Here is a 25,832-nt window from a genome sequence, read left to right on the forward strand (position 1 = left end):
ACAGGTAAAATTCATACAAAGTTGGATCTCTCATTAGCCGTTTTCGTTCATTTTCAGTTTCAACAAAGAAATTCTGATCGTCAGTAGGAATGGTTTGTGGAATACTAACACCATATGACCATGATCACATTGCACAGTTCAATCTGAACCTGGTGTCTCATCACTTTGACCCTCTGTTCCCTCTATCGTTCTTCTGGCCTAAAAATCAATCGAATATCTATGATGAGAAAACATATGAAGCCCAATGTTGGGATTTCAGGCTTATGTGGAGGACCTTGACTATTATGATGTGCAATTTAATTTCTTTTGTTATTTTGGTTTTGATGGTTTCTAAAAGAAGAAAGACATGTTAGAACATCCTATTACTTTTAATTGTAGCATCTATCAACAAAAGGATCATCCTAAGATGATCATCACATGGCTATCGAAATACCTAGTATTACATGGCTATCGAAATACCTAGTATCACATGGCTATCGAAATACCCCTACTAGGGGAAGAGCTAAGCGGATCAAAAACATGACATTCAAGACCTTATTAATTTAGGGAAAATGGAGCCACCAAAGTCAAACCATCCCAATGTACCTCCTCCTGCCGAAATGGAGGGTTAAGTTGTTGGAGATTTAGAAAAGATTACACGGGTTGAAGCTCGACTAATAATCGAGAAAAAACATACCCTTTGGTTGCACGCTAGGTAGCAGCTAGGCTTGCTACCAGCTTCACAACTTAACATAAGTGTTCCCCCCTCGGTTAGGTTGGAGGGTAAAAGAAACAAGAGAGCATTTCCATCACAAAGGATTTAATCCAACTTGAGTTTCCCTATGACTACCTCCTTACAACTTACAACTTACAACACCCTATTTCCATTAACACCTTCAAAACAAGACCGCGGTGCACTGAATTGAGTCTTGTGGAAAAGAAGAAACCATGAGTTCAAGGAGTTCATGTCCTACTACATAACATGCTTATGCTTGCCAACTATATTTCACCGACCTTGATTGGAAATGCTATATCAATTTCATTCAAATTTACACGAGCCCATTAACAAAGTCAATATGGCAAAACTTTTAGAGGAAAAACATTGCTATATTGAATCAATGCACATAATTAAACAATCTAGAAGTCTTAAACATGACAATTCAATTATTTTCTAGACCTGTCCAAGTCCATCAAATCCAACGTGTGAACTAAAGTGGTGGCAGTTCACCCAATTCAAAGACAAACTACAGAGTCATATTCCTTGCACGTTCTACTTGCTCAGAATGTTTAATATGAAGTGCCAGCGAAGGAATTAAGCAAGAAAAACAGTTTTTTTTTTATTTTTTATTTTTATTTTTATTTGTCACGCTAGTCATTTCCAGTTCAAACCAAAACATGCAGGAAATCTTAAAATTCTTGGAACACTGTCCAAAACTATCTACACGGTTAAATTAGATATGAGAAAACTACAATTTCTGGAACTAGCGAAAAAGGTAGAGGGGGGTTTTATAATGTCACCCTATGCCTACGATAGGCTGACAGTCCAATTCATCTTATCTTCGATAAGGCCCATTTGTAATCTGGTAAGCACAGAATAGAGTTGTTGTGAAACAACTCCAACACCATCTCCATAAGATGTCCTGCAAAACCCAGCCATCAAATCAATACAAGCAGAATACTTTCATGTCTACATATTTCATTGCCCTTACTCAAGCAACTGACGTAAAAACTAAAAAGAATGGAGATATATCTTAATTTAGTCAAACGATTTCCCATTTCCAAGTCCACTCGAGCGACTGGTAATTTATGGTTTGTGTTGAGGACACACTTAATCCCATGCTAAGCATGTTATAATCTCTTCTATACAAAAACAAATGAATACGGGAACATGTACTTTTAATCAGAAAGCCAGTTCAATTTCCCAACTACTCAATCCCATTATCTCGCTGTCTTGCAATGTGTCAAGATATTGTTTATGAAATACGTCAGTTCCAAAAGTTTACCTTTTTCCGAGATATGTGACGCTGCCCACAGGTGATACAACCACTGCTGTCCCCGTACAAAAGACCTCGTCAGCTTCAAGTAATTCATCCACTGCCACAAATCGTTCCTCAACCTGCACGCATTCAAATCAGTGGCCACTTCTCTCGTCTTTTGTTTTTCACAAATCATTATTTTACCTAGATAAAGAACTTATATTCCTGAAGGGAGTATTTAAACAGCCTAACTCAATCTCATTTTCATCAAAAAAATATTCGTTAACAAGGTTGGTTAAGTGTTTTGTAAAAGTTGTTTTCCTTCGGAAAAATATGAATACATTGATAATCTTACAATATCTTTAACGTTAAATACTCCCCGTTCATAGCTTTTTAAAAACTATTATCAAAAGAAGTTGTCAAACAACCCCATTTAACAAATAATAAAGGAAAACCTTTCCAAATGAATGTTATTACATTTGACCTTATGTAAAGCCAGTTATTTGAACCCACAATCGTTAATATCTTCACTGACAATAGTTTTAACATTAAATGGGTTCAAATAATTGGTCACTTCTGATTAAAAGTAAAATTAACAGCCCCATTTAATTATTCAACTACCTTGGGTCGGCAAGATTATGAGAAACAACAATTATAATTTATATGAAAATAAAATTAAGAACATAACAATGATATAAGTTATAATGGTGAAGAACCTCATATCCAAGGCTACGAGCAACGTCAATTATACTCTTTCTCGTAATTCCAGGTAATATTGTCCCTTTTATGGCAGGAGTAGAGATCACATTCCCCTAATCAGAGAAAAATTAAATGCCGGGAACAATTGCATCAGCCAATCAAAAAAAAGAATGTTAGATACAATAACGTGAACACTACAATAGTCAATTTATATTGAAGCAAACAGACCATTGCATGCATCATGAAAACTATTGATCACGCGTATTATGCAAAAAAATAAAAAAAAAACAAAAAAAAAACTATAAACGATTATCAGGTCGAGTAATTATCAAGGGTGGTAAGAAAAAATCATAAAGCTATTAGTCACGTTTATGAGGCAAATTCCTTAGTCCAGCAGGAAAATTTTGAAAATTTGATACCGTTGAAATTAATTAATCTAGAATCAAGGTTGGTAGATGAATATCAGGTTGCTGGTTAAGGATTCTATTCAGGTTGTACAAGTGATATGAAGTTTGGAATTAGATTTTAGTCCAATTTTCAGAATTCTCAGTTGATTGGTATTGCTTAGTATCTTCACTCATCAGGGAAGTCAGGAGTTTTGGTGCTCGCAATACATTTTTCTGTATTCGGAGATAAAATGAAGTCATTTTTGTAGGAGATATGACATTTAAACAGCTCTTCTGCATATGCCAATTACTTTTTGTTTTTCGAAATTCAGATCTCAACAAGGATAATTTCTTAGGGGTGTAGTTTGGTCACCCACAAGGGTAGGAAGAGACTCTGTGTTCTAGCTGGTCCAAATAAGAGTGGATGACTAGGTTTCTTTTAGAGATGATAAAAGAATTTTTATTGAAATTTGAAAATGTACTTTCTTCAAAGGAGCCTTACCAACTGGAGTTGTTTGATGTAATTCCCGGGGGAAAAGTGAACTCTAGTTGAAGATATGTTGAGATAGAGAGGAAACATTCAAAAGTTGTTCAGGGCAATGACAATTTTACAGTTATTCTGAGCAAGCTTCAAATTTCTTCTTCAGTATGGATCAGCTAAGAAAAAGAACTAGTAGAAGATTTTAGCAAGCTCTTTGTGGTCTCAAGATTTTGTGTACACAATTATTGGAACGAAATTAATATAACCATTAGAACATTATTTTGAAGCAAGCTTAATCAACAACCCCTTCTTGGCTGACAAGACATAGTTGAAGTTTACTAGTGAAGATTCTGGATTACTATTTGATGGCAAATGAAAAATAATTGGGAATTATCATTTAAACTGGGAAAATTGGTCCAAAGAAAAACATAATCTATCGGAAGTTACTGAAGGCTATGGTGGTTGGCTTTCTTTATCCAACTTACCTTTGATCTATTGGAAGCCACACTTTTGTTTGAAGAAATTGGAGAATAACCAAGGAGTTTGGTTAGTATCTCCTCAAAAACCCTTAAATCTTTTTTAATGTTCAGATGGCAAAAGAAAAAACTTAGTGATTTTCAATTGACACATTAAGATCAAGGATAAGAAGTTGGGAGATTTTTTTTCTACATTTGGGCATTGTTCATGGTGTCCTTTCCTTTGAAGACTATTTGAATTCCATTGATTTAACCAGAATTAATCAGTCTATGGAAGATGGAGGGTTTTCTCAAATGACAGCATTTATGGATGAATCTATATTTCATCATGAAAAAGAAAACAATATTACTGATAATGATCTGAATAAACACCATATTCCTCAGTTTTATAAGGAATTAATTTATCCAGTTTTGTTGATACATCCGTGGGTCTCAAGATTTTTAGTGGTGCTTTAATCCCTATTCTTGATAATGATTCAAGTTTGGTTGTCTCCTAACAATCCGGTTGTAGCAAGGAAAACGCGCCTTTTCAAGGTCGTCTCTTCCTTTTTAATAACGAAGAAAGGACCCAAAAAATTTGTGCATTAAATTCAAACTCTGATTTTATCCTCCATCAACCCAAGTTTCAAGTTATTTAGACACTGAAATGTGTTCCTATTTTAAAAAATAATAATATTAAATAACTAAATAGAGTGCTTTGCGTTAAAAAATAATAATATTAAATAACTAAATAGAGTGCTTTGCGGAGTACCTTCACGACAAAAATATTGCAGGATGAAACCTCCTCGAGATATTTTTTGTGCACACAATCAAGGTACAAAACATCAGAATAGCCTTTCGCTTTTGCAGCAGATTGCGCCTTCAGGACCTATGAACAAAATTTTAACTGAGAATTTTAAGTTCAACAACATATGGACCTCTTAGTTGGGAATATATGTCTTAATTAGTTGAGTTATGCTGTATCTAGATAATGATACTGATTCTCCCACCAAACCATACATTTATGGTGAGAAAATCTTCATTTAATTCATTCAGCTCATCAGAACAAACAGCACAATAAAAAAGGAAAAACTTAGTTCATCCCTCAGTCACAAATCAAGACTTTTTGCCAAAAATTTATTCAATTAGGAAGTAAAACATGATCATGCTCCATTATACAATCAAAACCTTATGAATTGACCCTGGTTCAATTGTAAAATTTTAGCAAATAGTTAGTGTGAATGGTTATCAACTGTTTCATGACCCTGTGTCGAAAAAAGAACGTTTAACAATCAGAAAACTTGCTCACCGCAGCATAATTGCCAATAGTTTTTACACCTCCAGTACCTCCAGGTGTAGCACGATGTAACTCATGCTCAATAACTAAATTTATGGGTGCAATGCCTTCCTGTGTTCAGAAATAAATCTTNAGAAAAAAAAAAAAAAAAAAAAAAAAAATGCAACACAATATAAAGAGAAATTGATTACTGTAGTAACAACACATATAAGTCTTTCTAGCATGGGAAAGGACCATGCATTTGGCAAATTTCTCAAACTTGCGCTTATAAATTTCAGCAATTAGGTGTTGAGCATTGATCCAGATCATAAAATTGCATTATGAACATTAACAATCGTGAATAAGAAAAATTAAATTATGAACAAATACAATAAAAAACATGTGAGAAAGACCAATAAACAGATTTAGTACTTACGAATATACTTTTTCGAACATTTATGAATGTAAATAACGACAAACCTTAAAATAGTTTCCAACAGGTGAAACATAAATTAAGAATGTGTACTCAGGAGAAGGGGCAAGACCAAGAACTGCTCCACTACCCATCAGCAAAGGCCTGATGTACAATGAACCCTTACCTGAAGGGGGCACCTGAGAAGCAAGGAAACTAATTATGAACTTAACCATCATAAGCTACATCCCAAACAAAATGAAAACAGAGCGTAAACAATAATATTCATTACCCAACGTTTGTTGGCCGCAACAGTTGCCTTCACAGCTTCCACAAACTGATCAACAGTTGGTGATGGCATGCACATCCTCTCTGCACCCGACCTCATCCTCAATGCATTTTCCTCTGGACGAAAGAGAAGAATAGAACCGTCTTCTTTTCTGTATGCTTTTAGACCCTCAAATAATCCCTATTTGAAGAGGATACTATTCGTCATGTAAAACAAAAAATCTTAAGATTATATAATGAAAATAATACATTAGCAGTTAAAAAAAAATGCCATCCTTAATGTGTGACAAAAAATCATAGAAGAATATAATGGCGAGGATCCTCATAGGAAATTAAATTAGTCATCAAATGCCAAAGATCTACACTATAAATACTAATCCTAAGTGGTGCAAATACCAAAACCTTCAGAGTTTACATTAAGTGGTGCTTTATACGCCCACATCTCAAATCTCCATTAAGACACAGTATTGAATCTACTTTCTCACTCCCTTTCTGAAGGTACTCTGACCTTTTCTAGCCACTAAATTAAGATACCATCAACGCTGTTTAAGTAGTCCACTAAAAAATACTTTACTCTTCTCATAACTTGCTGGAAAGCTGTCTTCTGCTAAAAACAGATTTCAGACATAACAAGGATCAAATCAACAAGAAATAAAATTGAATGAGTTCTGCAAACGAAATCAAATTTTACAAGAACTTTCAGGAAACATATCTAATGTTAAGATCAGAGATCAGCCAACACAAGGATGAAACCAATCTCCAATAAATAAATAAATAAATAAAAAGAGAGAGTGGAACAAACTGTACCAAATATGAAAATAGTCGGAAAGATGTGTGCCGGAAACATCAGATTTCAGTCATAACAAGGATAAAACCAATCTCAAATAAGAAAGAAAGAGATCAGAACTGCTTATCGATTAAAAATGATTAAGCAGTGAATCAAAACAAAATGAATGTTAAAGCAGTAAATCAAAACGAAATGTAGTTTTCTTAATTACCTACATGTGTTTAGTAAGATCAAACCATGTCACTTCATATATAGAGCATGAGATAAACTTCAAAAAGTAAGTAAAAAAAGATCATTAATCATATAATAATTGAATGATCTAACCTGCCCATAATTTAAGACTCCAGCAGAAGGACTCAGTTCAATGTTCCCAAAACGCTGCAATTCGCCATTGGAAAAGTCTCCACCATGAGAAGATTTCATGACATACATATAATCAGTAGGAACTATCGAAAAACCAAGATTGTCCCAATCTAAGTCGGGTACTTCCTTTTCCTCTTTGCTGCACAATTTCACAAATGCTTGTGGAGATCAGTCGAGTTTAAAAACATAGCACTCCGCACAGCGATTAGGTATATAGATACAGTCCTGATCACCATAATGTTCATAAGGTGCAGTGTCGTGAATATAATGTTGGACTACGGATGATACTCTCAGCGTGACAATATAAACTAAATACTCAACCGTTTTACTAGATTTAATATAATCTTATTTGAATAATGTCACGCCAAATAGTTTCCGAAAACTTTATCATTTAAATAACAAAAGATTCCGAACTGAAAAGAAATTCCTCATTTTCCAATCAAATTAAACTTCTCATCTTGTTTCTGATCACTATTCTTCCAATATAGGCATATCAACAGTAAAGATGAGTTGCAGAGAATGGTTGTACATTACACAACCAATTTCAAGCGCATGCAGAATAGCCTACACATAAAAGATAGAAAACAGAAATACAGAAAACCGTAAAGGTACCAAACAAGATTTTCACGACACCTGATGGGAGATACAGCTTGACGAGCATTGAAGGAAGGAAGACGAAGCTTCTTCTGGAACTGCAAGACGAAAACAATGCGAAAATGAAGAAAAATCACAGCAGCAATCTTAAAATAAAAAGAAAAGGGAGAGAGAGAGACCTTATGAAAGAATGGAGACGAATGCTTTCTGTGGAAGGAGGAGCGTGAAGATGTATAGGAATGGAGAAAAGGAGAAGCACGGCGAGAAGAAGGAAGAAGGTAATCTGGCTTCAGACCGGTTACGGCGGCGCTGCCCTCCATTGCTTTCTGTGAAGTGTAACCGAAAGTTCCGCGAATTGGATTGTGCACGTTGTCCCTCGCTCTCAGAACCCCGTTGATTCCCTCGCTCGCTCTCAGAACCCCGTTGATTCCCTCCCTCTAAATACTTTTCAGCGCCCAGTACCCAACTAAATTCCTGCCTTAATTTTTCCACGGACAAAAACAATTTGTTCAGAAAAATAAATACCAAAATTAATATTTCTTTTATTTTCCTCCCTTTGAAAAAAATAAATAAATTGAAATTATTTTAAAATTTTGGGAGATATATTTTTTTTATTTGATGTTAAAATATATAATAATTGTGGAGGTAACGGTTGAGAATTTTACTGCCTTTTAAAAAACATACAAAGCGTTAGATTAGGCCTTGAGAAAATGGTAATAAATTTGGTTTAAAAGAATTAAGAGCTTGAAAACGAAATATATATTATTTTATTGAATTGGGTTTATTTGATAATGTTTTTTTTTATAAGGATTTAATAGCCTTTTAATTATTTTTTTATTAATACAATTTGGTCGTTAGCCTCCCTTTTAAAAAAATGTTGATGTTAGATAAAGTCAATAGTCTATTGATAAAATTATGGTTATTTTTATTTTAAATTTTTTTTTTGGGACCAAATCTCTCTTGTAATTGAATATATTTATGTATGATGTGAACGGAAAATATGAAATCCAACCTTATTTAATAAAAAGTCAAAAGATTCTCCAGATTTAAAATGATACAACTTACCAAAAAAAACTCATTTTTTTTGTCCTAATTTTGTTGGTTAGATTTTTAGTAATTATAGTAAGATGTTTTTGTCTCTTATATTTAATAAAAACTCCTAATTTAATTGAATAGATAAAGACGAAAAATTAAAAGAACTTACAAAAATAATAATGTTTTTTTTTTCGATAAACATTGACGTAAGGATCATATTACCAAAATGAAAAATAATTTAATTATAGAAAATAACAAAAAAGGAGTAGGTAGAAGGGGGAAAATATTTTCCAAAAATAGATTAAATATAAAAAAAAAGCCGTATTATAATCGAAAAGAAATTTAAAAATACATTTTTCAAAACTAAACGTTCTTCAAAAGAAAAACAATATTCGAACTAAAACGCACAATGTTGAATTAAAAGCCTTAAATACTTGTATTTAAGACATTTAAAGCATATTAGAACCCTTAAATACTTGTATTTAAGACATTTAAAGCATTTTACTTTAAATTTTATGTAAAGAGCTGTTTCATAATGTTTGATGGTTGAGAATTATTGAGAGTGAGTCCCCCATTGGTTAATTTAGGGGAAGATTATAAGTAAATAATATTATCTCCATTGACACGAGACCTTTTTTTAGGAGCCCAAAACAAAGTCACGAGAGCTCATATTCAAAGTGGACAATATCATACTATCGTGGAAAGTCACGTTCATCTAACTATTAACTATTATCACCCTGACTTAAACTCATTTGCTTTTGGCCCACAATCATTTTAATGGTTCTTAACCACGATTAAGCCACAAACATATAAAAAATAGGCTTAAAGAAAAGAAAACACCGTCGTGTAACACTTTTGTTAAGAATGAGAAATAGAAATAGAATTGGGATCGAAAGTATGATCTTCATTCAGGTTTACCACGTTTATATAGGATACAAACTATCAACTAATACCTAAAAATAGAAAAAATATATATCTAACTAAATCTGATAAATAAATAAAATATACCGTTAATCAAATCTATACTAACAACTCCCTAAATATCTGAGATATATTCTAACTAATTATCACCGCAAAATATCCTCTTAATACTCCCCCTCAAGTTGGAGAGTGTATGTCGATCACACCCAACTTGTCCTTCAAAAAGTCAAATTGCTGTCTTCCCAAAGCTTTAGTAAAAACATCTGCCAATTGCATTTTGGTCGAAACATAACACGGTTTGATGATTCCAGCTTGTAACTTTTCTCGAACTATATGACAATCTATTTCAATGTGTTTCGTACGTTCATGAAAAACTGGATTGGCTGCTATATGTAATGCTGCTTGATTATCACAATATAATAATGCTGGTTCGGACAGTGGAACATTCAAGTCTTGAAGAATGTATCTTAACCAAGTTAACTCTAAACAAGTATTTGCCATAGCTCGATACTCGGCTTCTGCTGATGATCTGGACACATTAGTCTGCTTTTTAGACTTCCAAGAAATAATTGAATTTCCGAGGAAAATGCAGAACCCAGAAATAGATCGTCTGGAAGTTCGACAACCACCCCAGTCAGAATCGCAATATGCCTGTAATCTTAAATTGTTTTCAGATGGCAGTAGAAGTCCTTGACCAGGAGTGCCTTTGATGTACCTCAGAACTCGAAGAGCTGCCTCCCAATGTGGTTTTCTTGGTTCATGCATAAATTGGCTAAGCATACGAACTGAATAAGCTATGTCAGGCCTAGTGACGGTCAAATATATTAATCTGCCAATCAACCGTCTGTATTTACTTGGATCATTCAACTTCTCTCCTTCAGTTAAAGAAAGTTTCAGATTTTGCTCCATAGGAAATTTGTCTGGACGTGCTCCTGTAAGACCTGTGTCTTGAAGTATGTCTAGAGCATACTTCCTTTGAGACATAAAAATTCCTTTTCTAGATCGAGAAAATTCAATGCCTAGAAAATATTTCAAATTTCCTAAATCTTTGATAAGAAATTTCTGGAGTAAACTAGTCTTGAGATATTGAATTTCTTCGAGATCATTGCCTGTCAACAGAATATCATCAACATAGATTAGAACTGCAGTGAAAGAAGTACCTTTACTCTTAGTAAACAAAGAGTAATCTGCTTTGGACTGAGTGTAGCCTGCATTTTGTATAGTTGTAGAAAATATGGAGAACCAATTGCGAGAAGCCTGTTTTAATCCATAAAGAGATTTATGGAGCCGACATACTGTATTCTCCCCCTGTCGGCGAAGACCTGGTGGTAAAGACATATAAACTTCCTCGTCTAGATTACCATGGAGAAAGGCATTTTGAACATCCAACTGATGGGTGAACCATTTTCGAGCAGCAGCAACAGTGAGTAAGCAACGAAGTGTAGTAAGTTTCGCTGTAGGGGAAAATGTTTCTGTGTAATCAATACCTTCAACCTGAGTGTATCCCTTTGCTACTAGTCGAGCTTTATAACGTTCAACAGAACCATCAGAGTTGTATTTAATTTTGTACACCCAACGACAACCAATAGCTTTATGACCAAGTGGTAGAGGAACGAGAGACCATGTATGATTACGTTCCAAAGCTGCAATTTCATCATTCATAGCCTGCTGCCATAACGGGTCGCCAACTGCCTCGTCATAGGTTTTAGGTTCTGTCTGGGATGTAATAAGAGCTAGAAAAGCACGTTGAGTAGGAGAAAAACGAGAGAATGAAAGGTAATGATGAAGGGGATACCTGGTGCCAGTGCCGGGACTTGAGCTAGAGGTTAAATGATTGGCTCCAGAAGACATCTCATAATCCTTATGCCAAGCTGGAGGCTGTTTAGTACGAGTAGAACGTCGAAGTGGAGCTGATGTATCAGGTGGGATAGGATTGGAATTAGTGGGCGAATCTGGAGAAGGTGGAGGAGACGACGGAGTAGGAGGTGAAGGAATAGAAGGTGGAGGATGGATGTTTGAGTAGGATGGATCATGAAGTGGTACAACAGGAGTCGAAGGAGCTAATGTCGAAGTTTGTGAAGCTGATGAAAAAGGAAAATCATCTTCACAAAATTTGACATCACGGCTGATAAAGAATTTGTGAGATTGCATGTCATACAACTTGTAACCTTTATGACCACAAGGATATCCTACGAAAACACAAGGAGTTGCCCTAGGTTCAAATTTTTGCTTAGGATGTACTATAGTTGCATAACATTTACAACCAAAAACTTTAAGATGATGAAATGTAGGTGGTCGTTTGTAGAGTGCTTCAAAGGGTGTCTTGTTAGATAATAATGGTGATGGCGTTCTATTTATAAGATAAACAGCCGTTAAAATGCACTCTCCCCAAAAATTAAGTGGAACCTGTGACTGAAAAAGAAGAGACCTAGCTACATTTAGGATATGGCGATGCTTGCGTTCTACGACTCCATTTTGTTGTGGAGTATAGACACAAGTGCGCTGAAATTCAATACCACAAGAAGTAAAGAATGGTTGCAAAGATAGGAACTCAGTCCCATTGTCTGATCGAACTATCTTGATAGTAGTATGAAATTGAGTTTGAACGAATTTAACAAAGTTCATTAACAAATGATGTACTTCTGACTTATGTTGCATTAAAAAAACCCAAGTACATCGAGTAAAATCATCAACAATAGTGAGAAAAAAACGCAAACCAGAATGGGTAGGAATTTTATGTGGTCCCCAAACATCACAATGTATCAGATCAAAAGCAGAATGGGTTGTTATTGAACTTCTTGGGAAAGACAACCTAGTTTGTTTTGCTAACGGGCAGATACTACAATTATGAGAATAACTCGCATTATTAAGATGCAATTGATCAGCTAGAAATTTAAAACGAGAAAAGGAAGGATGACCTAGGCGTAAATGCCACAAATCAGATGACTGAGATACTTGATGAGCTGAAGATTTGATTGGAGATGAAGAAATATGATAGAGACCTCCAAATTGTTTACCCGAGCCAATCATCTTCCCCGTAGCCAAGTCCTGCATAACACAAGAATCAGGATAGAAGGTGACATAACATTTCAAGTTATTGGTAAGTTTGCTGATCGACATTAGGTTTAAATTGAATGAAGGCACACATAAAACGTTGTTTAATTGAAGGTTAGGGCTAAGAGAAATATTGCCAGTATGTGACACACGTGCTGTCTCTCCATTAGGCAAATTTATTGCAGACATGATGGCAGCCTTTGGTTCAGTCATAACAGAAGATTTTGATACTATATGATCCGTAGCTCCACTATCGAGAATCCATGAATTAGAACTCGCAGAGTTAATAGATAATGTAGATATGGGAAACAAACCTGCAACATTGATGTGATTGTCAGAATTACCAGAAGGGTGATGATTGATTGCAGATAAGGCTTGTGCTATCTGTCGTAATTGCTCAGAAGAAAAATTTGGAATGGAATTAGGTGACTGTTCTTCTGTATTCAACTGTGAAACATCGGCCATATTTGCAGATGATCGATATCCACGGTTATTGTGTTGATTGTCTTGTCTTGTCCTTCCAGAATTATTTTTCTGTCGACACCGATCTTCTGTATGGCCCCTTCTATCACAAAACTTACAGTGAAACTTAAGAATTCGACACTCATTAATTGTATGACCACTTTTATTGCAGTGTTCACACAATTTGTCCTTGGCGAATTTTGAATATATTGTTTTCTTTTGCACTGCTGATGCAATCGAGATTTTCTCAGTAGGTTCGGAAGTTACCTGACGCTGCATCTCTTCTTGTACAAGTAATGAATAGGCTTGCCTCACATTAGGTAATGGAGACATCATCAATATGTTAGATCTCACCGTTTTATAAGACTGATTAAGCCCCATGAGCAATTGCATCAATTTGTCTTCTTCGCGTTGATCAATATGTATTTGACGTTGATTACAGGTAAATGGTGTGCGGTACGCTTCCAGTTCATCCCAAAGTGCTTTGAGCTTGGTGAAATATGTTGACAGCGCCATGGTTCCTTGTGACATCGTTGCTATCGAGTTTTGTATTTGAAAAATTGCTGGAGCATTCTTTTGTGAGAATTGATCGTGAAGATCAACCCACACTTGATGAGCTGTCTTGGCGTGAATAATGCCTTTAGCGATATCTGCTTCAACGGAATGAGTTAACCAAGATATTATCATACTGTTGCACTGATTCCAGAGTTCGAATTCGGTTGAATTTGCATCTTGGGACGGTTCCTCAATTGTGCCATCAATGAAGCCAATTTTCTTCTTGGCAATAAGAGCATGCATAACTGATTTACTCCAGGATTGATAATTTGCTCCATTTAATTTGATTGGAACAAGTGAATATCCTGGCTGATCAGAGTGATGAATATAGTACGGATGTGTTAAATCAACATCCGAAATTTTGAAGCTGGATTTGGCTGATTCCGCCATAAAGGAAATTTTGATATTTAAGAACACCAAGATCGGTGCTCTGATACCATGTTAAGAATGAGAAATAGAAATAGAATTGGGATCGAAAGTATGATCTTCATTCAGGTTTACCACGTTTATATAGGATACAAACTATCAACTAATACCTAAAAATAGAAAAAATATATATCTAACTAAATCTGATAAATAAATAAAATATACCGTTAATCAAATCTATACTAACAACTCCCTAAATATCTGAGATATATTCTAACTAATTATCACCGCAAAATATCCTTTAATAACTTTGATACTAGATGATACTAGTAGAAGAAATAAAACCATTTTCTAGAAGAATAATGGTTTACAAACTCATTGCTTCAACAAACACACCGTCAACAAAACAAATCATATACACGACCTGACCCGACCAAACCCTCACCATTTCAAGGCAATCTACCACTAAACACGAAATGTTAATAAAACCCCTTCCTACTATAAAGCTATCTATTAACATCTTGATTCCGAGCAATTCGTCACGTTGAGAATAAGTATGCTAGAAAATAATGCCCCTCTATACCTTAGAAGGGTGAGAAACCACAAAAAACTTCCACAAGCGTGAACAGATATATTCTGAGATCATCGCTTTGCACATTCCTTTATCGACATGTCAAGGCTTTTTTTTTTCCTCTCCTTTGGGATATAACACGATCTCTCTGCAGTTCTATTGCTTTGGCGGAGGTGTATTTCCTAAATAGAAGAAAAGAACGTATTATGGCAAAACTAGTGGTTGTTATACGACGGCTGATTAACAGAAAGCTGAAGATATGCAAAGAAAACTTGAAATATTAAACAGTATGATAATGTTGTGATATGCATACTGACTAAAAGTATTAAACAGGGAGAGCTCATATTGCATACTGGATGATGGCACTCCCATTCTCTGCCCAATCATTTTCACCTTTTCTACAAACTTCTTTCTGATCACTTCAGTCTATAACGCTTTGATACCATGATCTGTTGTCAATGAGAACTTACAGCCAAATTCTTGGGGTTTTCAGGAGCTACATTTTTCCAATTACAATGTTTTGTACTCAATGAGAACTTGATCAAGCCTTCCCTCAATAAAAGCACCTTGAGCCTCAGAAATCATCGAGAGGAGGACCTTTTGGAGGGTATGGATTAAAAGGAAAACAAAACACTTTTCAGGACACTTCCTCTCCAATGGACGACCTTTGGCGTTTGGATAGATATTTTATTCCTAGTTGTGCAATTTGCCTAAAGTTTTATGTAGTTATGAGTTACTTTGATGTATCCCAATTGGGACCTCTTGCTGCAAGTCCCCATGTTCCTTCTTTCCACAACTTTCTTCTCTTTAATGAGTATTGTTTCCGATCTAAAATATCTTCAATAAATGATAAACTGCTTAAACTTAGGATTAGGTGGTCAAAAGAGAAGAATACCACACTAAATCTTTATAATTTGAATTCAGAATGTGGGGTTGAGAGGCTTACAACATCAAATAGGCACAATAAAAAGATCTAAATCTCATTGATTCTCACTCCTTGGTTTCTTATACTGATATTTATATCAAGGTTGCATATTAGCCTTAGCTCAACCGTTGAAGAGGGAGTTGGGAAATCTAAAATGCTTGCTTTGAGTCTAGGAAAGATCAATAGGAAAACTAATCGGTTAGACGACATATAATCAACTAGGTGAGATCAAACTTCTAGAATCTCTATGGTTATATTTACACGCTGTCTTCAGTCTTAGTTTTTAATTTAAAATCACAACTCAAATTCTGTCATTAAGACAGAGATGGCTAAACATTTTAATATTTAGGAAGAATTGGAAAGCAATATTAGGAAATGACTTTGTCACCAATCTTAAGTAGCAGTAAGATCTATCAGGTACGAAGTCTAAAAAAACCACCCAGAAATAACATGAGATAAGTGGTAGATAAGAAGGCATACAGAAGAAAGTAATGTCGGAAGGCAAAANAAAAAAAAAAAAAAAAAAAAACATATACCTGACACAGCAAACAGCAGCTTGTTCAACATTTCCTAAGCGTATAGCTGAAACATTCCATGGACCTCAGTACTGCAGGGTAATACACTTCATAAATTTGGACTGCTCAAGTTGCCTTGTAATAAATAATTTCATCGTACAAACCATACCTTTTCTGAGATAGTTTGCTGATGGTTTGATGCATCTTGGTCAATGGGTATGTCAGAGTTCTTCGGTTTATAAGCCATAACTTCAATGATGTTAATGTCTGTATTTACGATAACAACTTCAGCCTCCTTGACACTTTCTTGGTTTTCAGTGGATGACCCAAATGCCTTAGGATTCTCAAGCACGTTCATTTGGGATGATGCTCCTTCACTGAAATCAAGTCATTCACTTTAAAATCATCTTATAAACTTCGTTAAATACAAAAACCATTAGATAAAACTAGAGGTGCTCAGACATTGTTGGGAGAATAACTAATGACTGAAGGAAATTAAATTTTGACCAGGAAAAAAAAAGAACATACGGGCAACTAGGATCCTCTTCTGCAGGGTTCACAGAAATTTCTTGTTGTCTCCGTTTCTTATTGTTATGTTCTACCTCCATGTGTCCTAGGGAACCAGGATGTGTAATGTTGGTAGCCCTCCTTTTCCTTCCAGCCAAAATCCTACGATCAGACACTGTAACATCATTTACAATCTCAGATTCAAGAACAGGTACTCCTTTCATGTCCTTGCCTACTGGGGGTACTTCAACTATTACTTTCGGTTCTCCAATAGCATATTTCAGATCCGGTCTTTCAGAATAACTCATTTGGGACTTACCATTACCCCCATCCATTTCAAACTCCCGAGACTGTAAGAGTTGTCCAGGAATTGAGCTTGATTTGTCAGCCTGACTGATCAGATTTTTATCACGATACCTTGTAGATGCCCTCTCTCTCTCAGCAGACTGCTTGAATATCAATTCAGAGCAACGTTTGATCCATGAGAAAGGAGTGGAAGTAGGATGCGAATCACCATCTAATTTGGGCATAGATGGGGTCCCAAAGCCATTAGTAATCTTTTGAGTATCTGTTTGGTGTTGTGAATTCAAATCAGCATCTCTAACAAGTGCACGCTGCTTCAGAAGTCTTCTTGGAGAACCAATAGGCTGAGCAGGTGTCAAATCAGATTGGCTCATCTCAGCCGCAGCCATATTATCCAAAGCAACTTTCAGATCCTCAAATTTCTTAAGACGTTCAATCTCAGAAAGAATTTCCTCCCTGTCAGCATGCAACAACTCCCTCTGTTTTTCTAATTTCTGCCTTTGAACCTTAAGTTCCTCGATGGAAGTATTTAGTTCAGCCCATTCTCTGTTTCTTCTTTCACGATCTAAATTAATCTCCATTCTCTCAGTTTCAAGTTTTTTTATTTCTAATGCAGCCTCTTCCAAATCCTTAGTTGCTTTGTCCTTAAGGAAGCTAATTTTCTCCAGTTCACTTTTCTTTTCTTGCTCAAAGTTTTTCAGTTTTTCCCTCAAATGGCTTTCCAATTCTTCACGCTTCTGCTCAAGACAATTCTCAAGCTCCTTCTTCTGTGCCTCAACGTCCATTAGCAGATCCTTACGTTCTTGCTGCATTTTGTTCAACCACTCAGAACGTTCACATGTCATCTTATCCAAGAATTCCTCTCGCTCACGAGAAAGTGTCTCCATATCATTATTGAATTGATCTCGCATTACATCCCTCTCCAATCTAAGGCTATCACGTTCATCTTTGATAAATTTGGAAACAGCTAACCGCTCTGCAGCTAGAATTTCAGCTTCCTTCCGCAGCTCCTCTCTTTTTTCATCAATCATTTCCCACTCGGCTTCAAATTTGGCCTTCTCAAGCATCAATTTATCTGCCTCATCCATCAGTTCCAGTTTCTGAACTCGAACTGAATCAAGCTCTTCTTTAAGCTTCATCTCTAGCAGGGATAATTCATTTGTTTCACTCCTAATGGCTTCAAGCTTGTCCTTTGCACAGTCGACTTGTTTACTTCTGTCTTCTAGATAATCAAGGGATTGCTGAAGTTCTAGCTTCATTTTAGAGCACTCATCTTTCTCTTTGTGCAGGAGTGCTTTACTAAGTTCAAGCTCCTGCTCAGCAGCTCTTAAGTTTTTCTCTTTCTCATCAAGAAACTTGGATAATTCTTCTACCTCCTTCTCCTTTGTTGCCAATGACCTAGATTGAGCCTCCAAGTCAAGTTCCGCTTCCAAAAGTTGTTCCTCCCGTTGTTTAAGGTCCATCTCTCTCAACTCCCAGGCACGTCTCCTGCCTTCAATTTCATCTTCAACTGCTTTCTGCTTTACTTGCAGCTCCGCATCAAAGTCAGATATCTTCGTTCTCAAAGTACTTTCATGGTTTGCAACAACTTTCTGAATTTCATTCTGCAAAGCTCACCCAAAGAGAATGAAAATGTAATCAGCGCCTCAAAAAGTAGGTCAGTTCATTTAATATGAAGCCGGGTTCATTCCAGGAGGGAAAATAATACTACAATCTTTAAGGTGTCAGTAAAATTAATAATATGAATCACAATGTTGCACAAGTATAGCAAAAGAATAGGGTAAAGAAACTTACAGATTCTTTTGTCGCAATTTTTTCCTGTAAAACAAGTAGCTCTTGCTCTCTCTTGTTCAGCAAAATTTCCATTCTACTGACAGCCTGAAAATCCAGAAGGTGAGCCAATTAGATTTCAAGGACAAAGCACAAATTATTCACAGAATATTATCCAAACCAAAATAAGAAGGGAAATTAAAACCTCCTCTCTCTTTGACAAAGCCGCTTCAGTGAGTTGCAACTTGGACTTCTCATTATTTATTGATCTGCGCTCATCCTCAATATTAGCTCTTGAGTCCTCTAACTCCTTTTCCAATCGACTTAGCTCTTGAGTCTTACTTAACACATATTCCTCCCGCTGATTAAGCAAAGCTTGTCCATCAAGCAATCTCTCATGTTCCTGTTGTAATGCTTTCTGTCTTTCACTTAAAGATTGCCTCTCAAGCACAATTTCTTCCCCTTTCTTATCACAGCTGCAAAAAGTATATATATATATATATATATATATATATATATATATATAACAATAAATAAAAAATCTGTATTCCACGAGATTTACAAATCAACGAACAAAAGAAGTGTTGGAAAAATTATAGCAACTGTCCATCCACCGCAGATTAAGCAAAGAAAAATATGTCACAATGCATAGTGCATATTGGTTGTGTGTGCTGCTCTGACTTATCAATGGACGTCTGATTTGTCCATTACATGAGAAATTAATCCTGTGAACCTCATAGATGATAATAAAGATATGATATCATAACTTCATAATCAGATTTAAGGTGAGCTAGTCAATCAGTGTAATTAAGGTCAACTGAAATAGTGAAGTTCTTTGAATCAATGTAATTAAGGTCATGGCTTGAAGTTACCAAATCTTCAATGAAACGGAATGCAGTTTGGATGAAGCCTTTGAGATGGCTAAGTTTTATTGCTCTTTATGGTGTTCCCTAATTTTCTTTTTGAATTTGTACTCCGGTGTTACCAATTCTAACTTGGTGGGGATAGGGGATTGTTTCTTTATGTGAGTGGAGAAGAATAGAAGTGAACAGGGTATAGATGTCATCATATTCCTTCTCTCTCTTTCGGTTCTCTCCTTTATACTAAACTTTTGTGTACCTTTTCCCTATATCTATAGAAAGTATTTGTAATAGGTAAAGTTCACATTTTAAAATAAAGGTTTCACATATGAAAACAAAGATGACAAAAAATCATCACCATCGTTCTTGTCTCAAAGAAATTATCACCATCTACTGTGAAACAGCAAAGGACCAAAGGTTCAACGTTGATAAATGGCAGTCATACAGAACCAAATCAATGTAAGAAAATGAAAAGGAGCATGCATGTCAAATATGCTAATAAAATAAAGTAAAAAGAGCAGAATGCATACTCAGACTTGAAACATGTCATACGCCTCCTTAGATCATCTTCCCGTGCCTCAACTTCCTGGAGCTTTCTTTCTGCAGCACGATTACACCGGTCAGCTTCAGCTTGTAAAGATTCTGCCGCATGTAGCTTGGCTTCAGCCATACTAAATTTCTTCTGAGCATCCTCCAATGTAATGCGAGCTTCAGTTAATCTACTCTCAGCCGCAACCTTGGTTTCTGCAGATTCTAGACGCATTTCGTGCAAAGCCTTCTCAAGCTATATTACCAAAGTAGAAAATTACAAGCACATAAATACAATGCATGGTCAAGAAAAGTCATTTACATATAAAATCTTACACTTGCAATACACTCTTCCTTGATCCCAATAGCCTTCTTAAAACTGTCCTCCCGTTTCTTGGCTTCAGTTAAAGCCGATAAGTGGGCAGCTTGGTCACGCCTGTACAGCAATTCAGCTGTCTCAGCTTTACTTTTAATTTGCTCATAATCTGAAGCCAATTCCTTCCTTTCTAATATGAGAAGGCCCATATGGTGTTGATGGTCAAAGATCTGACAAGAATACATAAATTAGTTTAGTAGGCAAAAAAAGGAGAATTTATAGGTGCAATACAAAAACCAGAGCTCTTTCAATTGAAAAAATACAAGCCTGCCAGAATAAAGACCAATTCAAAACTTCATAATGTTTAGTCCTAACGAGAAATTTATATAAAAAGGGTAAGGAGTTGGAATAATTCAGGACAAATAACTTTATGGGAACAGTTATAGCATTATACACATTAGTCCTACTCCACAGAAATGTTATTCATTGTTTTCAGAAAGCCCGCTGACAGAAAAGAAGACACAAGTCCAGGTACAACAAAGTGGAACTTCAAGGAACTAAAAATTTTGATCCAAACTATTTCCAACCTAGGATGGCAAACACATCCCAGTGAAGCAAATTAGAGAACCCTATCCTAGTAGATTAAATCATGAAAATAAAGAAAAAGGTCAAAAGAAAATCAATAGAACGAAAGAAATGAACCCATCTATCTGCAATGAGATAATACTTCATGCTTAATAAATATAACAAAGTTGATCCTATGCCATTGATGAGAAGTAAGTCAATCAAAGTTAAGCACCAATCAAACAATCTTGAACTTCAACCAAAACTTAAAGAACGCCTCACTGAATTTTTACATCAAATTCATAATTTAGAGCTCCAAAATTTCAATGCAGGCACATTGCAACGTGACATTATCAAATTTGATAGCTAGACTCTTTAAAATGAATCCAAGATACAATAACAAAACAGGAGTTGCAAAATTGGTACTAGTTCACCAAAACTTTCGGTATTTTCCTTGTTTCACTTTTGCTTCTAAATATTAATAAGAAAATGGATCAATTATTTCAATGCGGTTACAACTGCCGTTATGCATTCAAGTGCAGTACACAATTACAAAGAGCCAATTATTAATACAATCAAGTATCTTACCAAATAGAACTAAAAAACTGCCATCCTTTTTATTACCCTCCCAAATAATAAACAAATTTGATCAAATTCATCTCGTATTCTTAAGCTAATCTCAAGTTGTAACAGTGATCTTCCGTCCACCCCTACGCTTACGAATTTACCAGAGGTTTTTGGATATATCGATTGCATTGCAAAAACTTTTTGTAATTCAAACATAAAAGTTTTACTATGAGAAAGAAACCAAATTCTGAACAAACACTTATATTTCAGATATCCCGCATCCAACCAAAGAGGAACACCCAAGAGAATGGGAGTAAGTAAAGGAAATGTAAATCTCGAGAAAGGAGAAATCCTTAAGTAAAGAAGACAAACCTCAGCTTCGAGCTTAGCGATATATGCAATAAGCGCAGCTTTATCCCTGCGTTTAATTGATTCCTCGTCGAACCCAGCTTCTTTGAGACGCCTCCAGATAACTTCATCAGCAAGTGGGGTTTGCAAAACCCTAGACCCAGGCGTCAAGGACAAACTCTTGCCGGAACTCAAAGCATATCCAGCCCGTCCTGACTGCGGACTCGCCATCCGGAGTCTGAATTGCAGGAGAGACAAATCCAAAACACTCAAAACCACCTGAATTCAACGCTCAGCCACGATCGATCTTGAAAGACGAAACTTACTTTCGCTCTCTATTCTCACTCCCTCTCCGAAAAGGGTAGCGGGATCAAGTTCTTCCCACTTGGCTTACTTTCTCCCCGCTCTGAATCGCTTTAACCTTTTACTCTCTCAGTTTTCGTTGGCTCAGAGCAAAATCCACAAAACACAGTCAAAAGAAAGTCAGCGAACAAATAAGAAAGAGATGAACCCTACGACGCCGTTTCATCGCTAATCAGTTGAACTATTTTAGGCTTCACATTCGCGTTTGATTTTCAGATTTAACGGCTTGATTAGAATTTAAATAAGGTAAATTAAGCCAAGTGCGACTGTCTACATTCCATTCCACGTCATGTCGTTTTAGTACTTCAAACTCTTAATTTGGGCCGCTTTGTATGGACAGTTTCGGCCCAATCTCACAACTAACGAGAAGCCCAATACCAAGCCCATCTATACAAATCACTGTTCATCCACATTTAACAACCTTCCAATTTTCTAGCATTACTATAGGAGGAATATTAGGAAATTTGTTATCTTTTTTTTTTTTTTTTTCCAAATTATGCGGAATAAATTGTCAAATTAAGATATATTTAAAAAAATATATTAAATATAAATATGAACATTGGATAATTCGCCCAGGCCCAAATTAAGCCCAATCCATCCGAACACATTCCATTTACCATATTAGCCTTCTCTACCTTACGGTGTTCCACTGTTGACCGTTTCCGTACAACTCAGTGGGGGCAGCCCGTAGTGGGCAGGGCAGCCACTCCATTTTCCGTTTGAAAAACTAATAAATTTCTTTTTTTGAATAAAGAAATAGAATATTTTGCATTTAAAAATAAATAATTGGCCGGAGACGGGATGATTTATTGACTTTTTTATTATTATTATTATTAATTTTTTTTTTTTACACAGGATAAGATTCTTACAGGCATTCCCAGTTGACATGAAAGAGAATAATACTGCATTCGGCTGTCTTTATTTAATTATTCTGTTTTAAGCAGTCATGTCAACCATTAATTGAAATAAATATATACATGCACCCAGTGATATTAAATAATCTGTACATATTAAAAACAAAATTAAAAGTTTTTAAGATTTAAGAAGGTATTAAATATTTTTTTAAAATGGAGACAACTTCTAGATCTTTATAAGTTTAAAAATTAAATTATAATATCGTCATAATTTATTATGGGTGCTGTAAAGGCCAATAATTTAAATCGAAACCAATCTTTGTCAAAAGAAAAAATATATATATATATATGGGAACCAATGATATGGGGAAAATATGCTGCGGTGGCCATATGGGACTTCTTTCCACGTGTTCCGAACCCTTTTTCAATTGGTAACGTGGCTCCACGTCATGTCAACCCATTTTGATTTCTCCCAACCCTAATACTCATAGTTTATAATTAGGATTCTCTTTTTAAAAATAGAACTAGAATTGATATCAGATTGGAATCTATTATCATTTATCCAAATAAAGAATAATAATCAATTTAAGATTGATTTACAATTAAGTCAACCAGAAATATTATTATAATAATATCAATAAAGAATAATCAACTTTTTTTTTTTCTTTTCAAGCAAAAAAGAAAAGGAACATTGCCTTTTAAGTGTAACACAGTAATTCAGATTGTAAAGTAACTATCCATTATTCTTATCTTTCTAGCGTTTTTCTACATTATCGTATACAGCAAATTTTAATTATTGATTTGAATAAGACGTCAATTTTAAATAATAAATTAAATTCATAATTACGGAAAAGAAAATAAGTATTTCTTTGTTTATTATTATTTTGATATTTTATAATACGAATTAAAAGATCTACTTAAGCTCTCAAGATTATTTAAATTTAAGGAAATACCAAACATCGACCTTTGTGAATTGAATATAACGGTTAAAACGGAATATTCAACCCAATAATGACGCGTTAACTGGAATATATTGTTTTTTTTATTTATTTATTTTAATTTTAAAATCTCCAAGTTCCAAAATTCGCATGATTTTTAAATATCAAAATCAGAGCCAACCCAAAACGAACGCGCGTGCGACACTTTAAGCAAGCAAAAACCTTCCAACTGTTTTCTGCCGGCAAGCAACAGTCTTCAACTACCCCTAATTTATTTTCTTTTTTACTTTTTTTATTTCTTCCTATCATTTTTACATTTCTGTCCCTCATCCCACCACGTGTCAGCACGTGAGCTTCGTGCGTGCATTATACCCTCACGAAGTTGCGCGCAACACTAAAATTCATTTATTTTTATTAAAATAGACAACATTCTCGTCCGACCAAAAATTTTAACTGAGATTAATGTGTTAAAATAATTTACTTAATTCAATTATAATAAAATAATAATAACATCTATTAAAAGTTTAGAGATTTATATAAATAAAAAAAAAATACACATAAATAAAGTGAGACATAACCCCACTAAAAGTGCGGGGCCATATTTCTTTAAATGTAAATATTTTAAAATTTCAATCTCCATTATTTAATTCATGTCGATTGGATGCAAGACATAGGATAGGACAAGTCTTCTCATCTTTACTTTCCGAACTAAGTTTTTTAATTTATGTAGAATTATGTCAATATACACCGCCCTATAATTTAAGGACCATCCGTTAATTATTGACAAGTCATAGCCACTATCTACTGATTCTATATTTCAACCACATTAAATCAAACAACATTTAAAAAGGTATTTGTCCATAAATTGTAAAAATAATAATTTAAATAAGAGGATTGAAAAGAATTGGTCCAAATAATATGTTAGTTGGAGAGGGAGGGGGTAAAAAAGAAATGATGAACATAGAAAAAAGTGGGTGGGGGCTGATTTGTTTGATGTGATAAATAAACCCGTTTTCCACCCCCCACCCTGAAAATAATCAAACAATAATGATATCATATTAGGGTGACTAGACATATGTTTCCTCAATTAATGCTATGTGATCCTCTTTCCACGCATTCATATCTACTCCTCGATGGCGACATTTTTTTTTTATTTTTCCACCGCCGCTGGATTATATTTCTCTCATTTTTGGAATTTTTTTAAATTTTTTTATAGCATTAAATATTTATTATTCCGAAAAATAGTACTAAGATTTCTTAACCAAACTAATAATTTAGAGACACAAATGTGGTCGAAGACAAGAGGCAAATACGGTCGGATGAGGAAGAAGAAAAAACCAAAGGATGGGAGACCTTATCCACATTCTTTTATTTATTTATTTATTTATTTATTTATTTAAATGAATTTATTTTACCTCAATTATTATTATTATTTCCAAATTCTACGCTCCACAATGAAACGCCAGCGAATCAAATGCCCATCCCAACAAAATCATTGGTGGGCCATACCTGTCTTATACCCTCCCCACCCTTTATTTTTATTATTTTTTTTCCACTCCAACCACACGTCTCTTATTATTATTATTATTTTGGGGATTTAAAACAAATATAATTAATTTAGATTCGGATATTTCAAATAAATAAAATTTAAAAAAAAAGGAAATAGGGAAATAGGGGAGGTGTAATTTGGGAAATATGAAATGTAAGGGGAAGGTATAATGCGTGAATGTTTAGACATTATTGTCAATTAAAGAAAGCAAAATGAAGAAATCGTGTTACCTTTTCCAGTGTTTGGTTTTTGTTGGTTCCTCATA

At 35.0% G+C, this 25,832-nt stretch overlaps 2 protein-coding genes across 2 annotated transcripts; both read right to left on the reverse strand.

Annotated features, from left to right (window-relative positions):
- Positions 1-1,340: 1,340 nt before the first annotated feature.
- Positions 1,341-8,179, reverse strand: LOC111781170 (branched-chain amino acid aminotransferase 2, chloroplastic-like). Its single transcript, XM_023661624.1, has 10 exons — positions 7,876-8,179; positions 7,736-7,794; positions 7,064-7,241; positions 5,957-6,133; positions 5,733-5,864; positions 5,286-5,384; positions 4,749-4,865; positions 2,672-2,767; positions 1,983-2,095; positions 1,341-1,619 (listed from the first exon to the last, which is right to left on the reverse strand). The coding sequence occupies exons 1-10, from the start codon at positions 8,014-8,016 to the stop codon at positions 1,505-1,507; spliced, it is 1,227 nt and encodes a 408-aa protein (XP_023517392.1). The 5' UTR covers positions 8,017-8,179; the 3' UTR covers positions 1,341-1,504.
- A 6,600-nt stretch (positions 8,180-14,779) lies between these two features.
- On the reverse strand, positions 14,780-22,400 carry LOC111781169 (protein CROWDED NUCLEI 4-like). Its single transcript, XM_023661623.1, has 9 exons — positions 21,888-22,400; positions 20,405-20,614; positions 20,071-20,324; positions 18,886-19,156; positions 18,705-18,788; positions 16,629-18,514; positions 16,270-16,477; positions 16,122-16,192; positions 14,780-14,842 (listed from the first exon to the last, which is right to left on the reverse strand). The coding sequence occupies exons 1-8, from the start codon at positions 22,092-22,094 to the stop codon at positions 16,187-16,189; spliced, it is 3,126 nt and encodes a 1,041-aa protein (XP_023517391.1). The 5' UTR covers positions 22,095-22,400; the 3' UTR covers positions 14,780-14,842; positions 16,122-16,186.
- Between the last annotated feature and the right edge of the window lie 3,432 nt (positions 22,401-25,832).

The sequence above is a fragment of the Cucurbita pepo genome, chromosome LG19 (assembly GCF_002806865.2).
Source record: "Cucurbita pepo subsp. pepo cultivar mu-cu-16 chromosome LG19, ASM280686v2, whole genome shotgun sequence".
Lineage (NCBI taxonomy): Eukaryota > Viridiplantae > Streptophyta > Magnoliopsida > Cucurbitales > Cucurbitaceae > Cucurbita > Cucurbita pepo.